Below are 8,039 nucleotides of genomic sequence, written 5' to 3'. Positions count from 1 at the left end.
TCCACGGCGACTTCCTCGACACCGGCCACCCCAACTCGACATCGACCACGACATTCTTCGCACGGTTACCTCGACAACGGCTCCACCACCCACGCTCTCGGCTACCTCGACAACGACACAAAGGGCTACCGTCTTGTTTGAGCAACCTCGTCGTTTTTCACTCCAGCCACGACTCCGCCATGCATCGACCGTTACGATTGTGGGGGTGGGGGGGTGGGTGTCCGTCGGCTTGCCTTCGGATTCTTCTCCAGTTTCGCCGTCTGCGTCGCTACCGTTGTGACCGCGGGGGATGTTGAGTATCGTGATTATTAGGAAAGACGAGATAGATTAGGATTAGTTCTGGCTTGTCTTGTACTCCAAATAGATCATTGTACTTCTATATATATGCCCACAAGGTTCAAGCAATACAACAACACCTCTCTTCCTTCTAACAAATCTAACCATGCTTCTAGCCTAAAAATAATATCTAACCATGCTTCTCTGCCCGCGTCTCCACGTCCAAGACATGGTGGCCTTTGCCGTTGCCGGGCTCGTGCTGCTTGCCGTGGCCGTTGGTCACCGAGGTTAAGGGCAGCTCGCTGGCGACCTTGACGCTCACGTCGGATACTTGGCTGATGTCGTCCTTGATCTTGCCCCAAATGAGAAAGTAGAGGCCTACCACGATGATCACTGCACCAGTCACACTGAAAGCAAAAATGACATGATATCATTAGTATTGTCGCACTAATGTGTAGTACAATATTGTATCCTCGTCAATCTTGATATGCTAGCACACTAGTGTAGTACTTGTACCTTCCGAGAGTGATCTCCTCCTTGAGAATAATGGAGCCCATGACGGCGGTAATGATCATGCAGAGCGGGTTGAAGGCCGTCACGAACACCGGGCCCCTTTGCCTCGACACGACGCCCTGCAAGTAGTACGCCACGCCGGAGCACACTATGCCGGCGTAGACCACGGTCAAGAGGCGGTTATCGAAGCCGATAACCCAGGCCTGGGTGTTGGCGCGCTCAGCGACGAGGGCGACGGCGCCGCTCATCAGCGAGCCCATGCCGCAGATGAGCGCAGTGACGGAGAGCTCCGCCGGGTAGCTCCGCAGCGTGCTGGACTGGAGAATGAAGAAGCACGACCAGACCATGCAGGAGCCGATGAGCATCATGGTTCCTTTCAGCCAGTCCCGCGCGGCGGCGGCGGAGCCAACGGCGCCCTGGCCACCGGCAGTGGCGTGGTGCTGTCCCTTGGTCCACGGGAAGTGCATGGCGGGTCCGTGGTAAAGGATCATCAGCACGGCGCCGGTCACCGTGAGGACCGTGCCGGCGATCTTGGCCTGGCTGTGCAGGCTGCGCAGCCGCACCTTTTCCATGCGCAGGATGAGGGCCAGCACGAAGGTGACGGCCGGGAGGGTGTTGAGGAGCGCCGTTGCGAATCCCGCCGAGGTCAGCTTCGCTCCCAAGAAGTAGAGGTTCTGGTCGATCACGGGCCTGAGAGACCCATGCAACACACAGCACATCCACCTACGTGTCAGTCAGTAATCAAGAAGGAGTTCTGTGTAATCAACCGTACGGACGTACTCGAGGATTGCGAGCCCCATGATCTTGAGGAAGATGGTGGTTGTCATCTTTGGCCTCCGTCCCCTGCACATCTTATACGAGCGTTAGGGCGCAAATACACAATTAGGTAGTGTTCTGTTCTCTCATGGATCATGATCTAGGTAAATATGAATCGAAATGAACTCGTATAATTTGAAGTGTATGAGTGGATGTAACGGTGCATATGCTTCTGGTTGACATGTGGGGTCTGGTGGTTCCATGCATGGTAGGCCCTCCACCAGTGGCCAATCAGGTCACACTGCCTAGTGGAGGTCGTCCAGGTGCGTTTACACGTACGTAAACACACATACCGCACACAGACCGGTTAGCTAGCCACATACACCTGCTCATTGTGTCATTTTCTACTTATGCTAATTAATGCTCTCAGACATTCTGATTGATCCATCCATATACAAATGACGATTTAATGCCTGACCAGGAAAGCCCGGAAAGGTAGCTTTGCCGGTGCAAAATTGAATAAGGTATCAAGATGTGCACCTACACTTTAATGGATTAGGATCCATGAGTGCAGCTTGCACCATCTATATGAGACAAACATACCCCTCAACAGAAAATTCTAAATGAGACAAACATGAGAATATATGAACCGAGCAAATTGTACGTGTGTGTTGATCGATCATGGGGGTGCACGTTTGGCAAGTTGGCGTTGTTAATTTTCCTGATCTTCCTTCGATCCTTTTGTTCAGTTGTCCTTAGTTAGCTCCTTGAAAGTTTGCATAACTAAATAAAAGTGAATGCTAGAGTGGGAGCATCGGTCGGAATAGTGGCAGCTAACTGAACATCCAAGCGTGCTTCTGCAAGTTGTGATGTACTCCCTCGACTCACAAATATAAGATGTTTTGGATATTTTAATATGAACTACATACAGACTGAAATGAGTGACTAAAAACACTAAGACATGACTATATACACCTGATTTTTTTTAAAAAAAGTTAGAACATCTTATATTTGTGAACGAAGGGAGTAAATTTCTGGTAAAATATGAAGCGCTCATGCATGTGTTAACTAATTAATTAATGATCTATCTCTAATCATCTAACTCATGACAATATAAACAATCGGGCCCTTGCTTGGATGGTTAATGAGATCATTATTGTACTATAAGCTAATTAAGACAACTCGCATATATTTTGTTTCATATCCTGTAATATGGTTCGGTAATGGTTGCATTTGTTTTGTATTCTGCTTAATAATTAATGAAAATGGTTGTGTGCCTCGCAGTAATGTAGAGACCGAAGGTTGTAACCTCCTTTTCGATAGAGAAAAGTCCCGTATTGTGTTTTGATCCACGAGAGTGCAGCTTGCACCATCTAAATGAGACAAAAATGAGATCAAATTGTACGTATGTGTTTGCTCGATCGTGGGGGTGCACGTTTGGCAAGTTGGCCTTTTTAATTTTCCCGATCTTCCTTTACTATATTGATCCATTTGTTCTGTTGTCCTTGGCTCCTGGAAACTTTGTCTAACTAGCTAAAAGCAAAAGCCAGAGTGTATGGGAGCATCGGTCAGAATAATGCTGGCAGCTAACTGGACATCTATGCATGCTTGTGTAAGTTGCGCTGTATATTTTTGGTAAATCTTGAAGCGCTCATTTATGTTGGAACCATCTACTCTAACTAATTAATGATCTATCTCTAGTCCTGTATTTCATGGTAGCTCATGAAATATAATCAACCGAGCCCTCGCTTAGATGGTTAATGAGATGATTTAATTCTGAGTTAATTAAGATCATCACATCTCGTATTGTGTGGGGAACTGGTGACTTTGCCGTTTGACGTACTGTTGAAGTAGAGGATCGTCTGCTGAAGTGTACGTGTTGATAGGTGCATGCAAGTGTAACCGAGCATCATGCGCGATGGGTGCATGCAAGTGTAACCGAGCATGCATGTCATCACACGTACAATAGGCAACATTGATGAATGGTGTGCATGCATGCCATCCGCATGATGCGTGTGGATGCGAGCGAGCCCATGATGCAATACCTACTACACGACGATGTACGGACAAGAGAGTGGCGCCTGTGTCCGAGAGCGGCGTATGTGTGAAAGAGAGTAGTTAGTCGATGCATGGATGAAAATGGAACTAGGTAGGGTTACCTCTCGAAGTAGAGGGCGAAGGGCGCCATGACGGCGGTGGCGACGAGGTTACGGTAGACGACGAGGACGAAGTGGCTCATCCCGGCCTTGAGGGACGCCACGGCGATGATGTACATCCCGGCGAACCCCACCTGCAGCAGCACCATCGCCAGGTATGGCTTCACATCGCTCAGAACTTTCCACCCCATACCCATACTTCTATCTCTCTCCTCCGGCTAGCTACTTCTCTCTCACTCAGTAGCTGGAGCTCGATTTGACTCAGGCTAGCAATGGCTGTGAACGATGAGGCGATGAGCTCACACTGAAACCGTCTCCTTTATAGACGCTCTCCACCGACACTGTGCGGCCAACAGTACATGTAGGGTTCAGGAGCATGATGAAAAGCGTTGGCCCATCGCTGGATCCGAGTCATGGATCCGCCTGCCACAGCATGCCCTTTGCGTCCCAGTGCTAGCTTAGCTGATTGTAAATCAAGAGATTCTTCCGAAAGGACCAGAATCATACTTTCAAAGATAGTACAAAGTTGAGTCACTTATTTTGAGACAGGGGAAGTATATCTTTGTTTTGCTAATAAAAGTTGAGCTAAATGCACTTGTGTTCCTAAAAGTTTCATCGAAGTGCCAGGTTAGTCCTAATTCTTTCAAAATGTACATTTAGGTCCTAGTTCTATGTTAAGTGGTTGACCCGAGGTCCTCTTTAGTACGAGCACTCACTTACCTACTCGTGCGGCGCATTGACCCATGCCGCGTCGACAGGGGGGGGCGCGGAGGGAGTTGTCCTGCCAAAATAGCAAACGAACTCAAAAACTGGCAAATTTTTAAACTGAGTTGTGTGTGTAAGGCTGCGGTTTTCATTCAAAACCCTTACACTTGGGGGAAGAGTGTCCGGTTTGTACACGAGGTGGATGAAGTTGTTATTGTATCAATCTTAAAGTTTTACCACACGAAGACACCATGCAAAGTTTCATCCATTTCCAAACTCTTTTGCACGTTCATAGGTTTTTGCCATTTTTAGTTGTCGGACAGTCAATTAATTAATGCCACAAAAAATAGCAAACCAACACAAAAACTGCCGAATTTTGAGCATGAGGCTTTGTATGTTGTGTACTAATCATAGAGTTTGAGGTTGAAATGATGTAGAAAAATGTACGTAGAATGTCGTGTAGAAGGGTCGATAGAATACTGTCTTAAAAGTGGTGGCCACTAGGTAGTGCGCACCACCGTTTTCCCTTTCGGATGGAGGGCGGTATCCTACGCCCGTTACTTCTACACCCACGACGCGCACAGTTCAATTTTTGCCCAAAACCGCTTCAATGCCCGGTGCTGGTATGGTCAGCCTTGTGGTAAATCTGCTACACGGTCGCCAACTTTGTTGGAACACAAGTAAGAACCAAGGGTTTTCCGGTTGAATTTGATGATTGGAGGAAGGTTGATCTGTCTAAAAAACTTGCTTTATGGACCGAGGCAAAGGTAATACTTGGTTGCTGCTGCTATATTGTTATTGGTTGCTGCTATGTTGCTATATTGTTATTTGTTGGTGCTGCTATATTGTTATTGGTTGCTGCTATGCTGCTATATTGTTATTGGTTGCTGCTATGCTGCTATATTGTTATTGGTTGCTGCTATGCTGCTATATTGTTATTGGTTGCTGCTATGCTGCTATATTGTTTAGGAGTGACTAATGAGTTAGTTTATGTTGTATTGTTCTCTAATGCTTATTTCCAAATGCCAAATTTTCAGTTGTTTTGGGAATCAGATGAATGAGTTTTCCAATGGTATATGAAAACATCACAAATTAAATGGAAATACTTCAAATCAGACCTAAAGAGGGATTATTATGATGAATCATATGAATATGATGAACTTATAGCATCATGTGATGCTAGAGTTCGTCCTGACCAATGGAAGTTGCTTGTTGCATTTTGGTTGACTCCAAAAGCTAAGATATGCTCTTTGTTAGGTTAGTATTGACCTTTGATTATACTTGTGTGACATGATTGCTTGTGTGACATGATCTTTATCAAATCATTTGGTAGGCTCGCTCAATAAGAGGTAAAAATAATCGAGCAAATCACACGCAAAATCACACATCTGGAAGTAAGAGTTTTGCTCGGGTTGACACTGAAATGGTATGCAACCATGCTATTCCTGTTCTAAACTTTGATGTTTGTACATTTTGCTCATTGTTTTAATCTTTCTTATCACTTGACATAGACCGAGGAGCTCAAGCGCCGCCCACATAGACATGAATTGTTTATTGAAACACATACACATCGAATTAGTGGTTTCTTTTCTTTTGTGCTAATCGAATTGCTATGGTAATAATCTAGAGCACTTGGTTTCTTTTCTTTTGTGCTAATCGGTCACCTATTAAGTAGTGATTGTTGTTGCAGATCAAAGATCCCAAGAAGACATCTAATGTGCCAGGAGGTGCAGGTACTATGATATACATCAAATTTACATGCCAAATAAAATTAATGTGCCTTAGTCTGTTTCTGCCCACTTATCTGTCCTATAAGACCATTGATGTATTGAATAGCTGTCAATCTCCATATTTGTGTGCACCTTGTTATCTCCAGCCCTTGGCACTTATCCTACCTTGGAGAAATTTAACAAGTAAAAATCTGCAGCTGTTTGTCAATCTCCATATTTATGCGCACCTATTTCTGTTTATAGCTCCATATTTATCCATACAAAAAAGTATATACAACTAGCTTGACACCTAAAAGCTTGTTTAAACTCTTGGGCAACTGATTGACACCTAAAAGCTTGTTTAAACTCTTGGGCAAATAAGTGTTTAGTAATCTGAAAACTAAGCATATTAAATATGGCAACTAAATACTATATAGAGGGAGTACTTCTATTTTCTGGCAACTAATCACTTGCAATGTTTGGTGGTAGTAGTCAGTGCCAAAGAGTAGTGAGGCCAGCGTTCTAGAGTGTTCTGTTACATACTAGCTTGGGGCCATTTCACTATGTTTTCTTGTGCACTTTGCCCAAGGTGTGCTAAAATTGACTTACAACAGCCAGTGCAACAAATAAAAAGTAAAAAGTTAGTGATTCTGTACCGTGTTTCTTTGCATGTTTTTTTGCTGGGATGTTTCTTTGGACGTTTGTGTCCATTCTAATTGCTCTCCCCACTGTCATGCTCTTTTTGCATTTTTAAAGAGAAAAAAAGAGGAAAGACATGAATGATACATGCATTCAACAGTTGACGATGCTGCTCCTACATCATTCTAGATAGATGCCGACATTTCTACCAATTTAAAACTCTCTCTCCCTGCTAGTGTGTTGTTGTACCATAGTCACATGCGTGTATAGTAGTCTGCCTAGCTTCAGTTGTACGTATGCTCTGGAGCTTTGGTCAGATTTTTGGCTCACCCACGAATCCCTGAAATTTTGGCCGTAGGATTGATAAATCCAACGACAAGTGTGAATACTAGAAGATGGCTGAATGTTCATGTACAGTTTGGTACCTTGATTGACAACTGCAAGTTTCTCTTTGTCATCCCCTTTTGAGCTTTTCAAGGGTCTCATGTATTTCACATAAAAATTATTCATGATATGTGGTTAATAAAATGGAACTATAGACTGGACGTGCATAGTGCCAGTGTACTAGTAATGATAGTAATAATAGTACAGTAATGCCATATCACTATTCAGGAGTTTTGAACAACTTTTTGGTTGATTACACTTTCTTGACAATTCTTGACAAATTTGTATGCAATATTTTCAGGTACTTAGGCACCTAGCATTGGATGTGAGGAGGACTTGGAGTATCTTGGAACATACATGGGTGTGCGCAGTATTTTGGAAGCCAACTTCAATCATGTCACGAATCTGATGTGTGTTTCGAACCATTTGGTGCTTCAAGTGTTTTGGAGTAGAAACTTTGTGCTCATGGATGTGACTTGTGTGCTCTGGATTAGTGTTTGTGTGACTTGTGTGTTGTGGATGGTTAAACTATACTTCTGGTTGTGCTTGTGAACCTATGTCGATATATATGTCTATTTGTGAACCTATGTCAGTATATGTCTGTTCGTGAAACTATGTCAGTATATGTATGTTTGTGAACCTATAATCATTGTTGTCCAATGTGTCCATGTTGATGTTGTTTATCAATTGCATCTCATTATATAGGTGAAATTATTGGTTTGGCTTTGCACTACTTACCAACAAGTTATCTGTTGGTAAACAAATTCTTGTAGAGCAACTGTCGGCCATGGCTACTAGCTAGCTAGGCATGAAAAGTGTCAGCAAACATACATACCTACACGAACAGACTATGTGTTGGCCAAGATATATACCTATATAGACAGCACAAGTGTCGGCAAAG

At 44.0% G+C, this 8,039-nt stretch overlaps 1 protein-coding gene across 1 annotated transcript; it reads right to left on the bottom strand.

Moving 5' to 3' along the window:
- Positions 1-352: 352 nt before the first annotated feature.
- LOC119325767 (WAT1-related protein At1g44800-like) lies at positions 353-3,974 on the bottom strand. Its single transcript, XM_037599493.1, has 4 exons — positions 3,705-3,974; positions 1,570-1,632; positions 793-1,479; positions 353-683 (listed from the first exon to the last, which is right to left on the bottom strand). Exons 1-4 carry the CDS (start codon positions 3,896-3,898, stop codon positions 467-469), a joined length of 1,161 nt encoding a protein of 386 aa, XP_037455390.1. The 5' UTR covers positions 3,899-3,974; the 3' UTR covers positions 353-466.
- Between the last annotated feature and the right edge of the window lie 4,065 nt (positions 3,975-8,039).

Source organism: Triticum dicoccoides, chromosome 6B (assembly GCF_002162155.2).
Source record: "Triticum dicoccoides isolate Atlit2015 ecotype Zavitan chromosome 6B, WEW_v2.0, whole genome shotgun sequence".
Classification (NCBI taxonomy): Eukaryota; Viridiplantae; Streptophyta; class Magnoliopsida; order Poales; family Poaceae; genus Triticum; species Triticum dicoccoides.
The sequence above is the reverse complement of the archived record's forward strand: the minus strand, read 5'-3'. Positions and strand labels throughout refer to the sequence as shown.

Coding starts and splice junctions, on each gene's coding strand:
- LOC119325767 (XM_037599493.1), bottom strand. CDS start 3,898: ATGGGTATGGGGTGGAAAGTTCTGAGCGATGTGAAGCCATACCTGGCG. Junction 1,633..3,704: donor TTCGCCCTCTACTTCGAGAG/GTAACCCTACCT, acceptor TAAGATGTGCAG/GGGACGGAGGCCAAAGATGA. Junction 1,480..1,569: donor ATGGGGCTCGCAATCCTCGA/GTACGTCCGTAC, acceptor TGGGTCTCTCAG/GCCCGTGATCGACCAGAACC.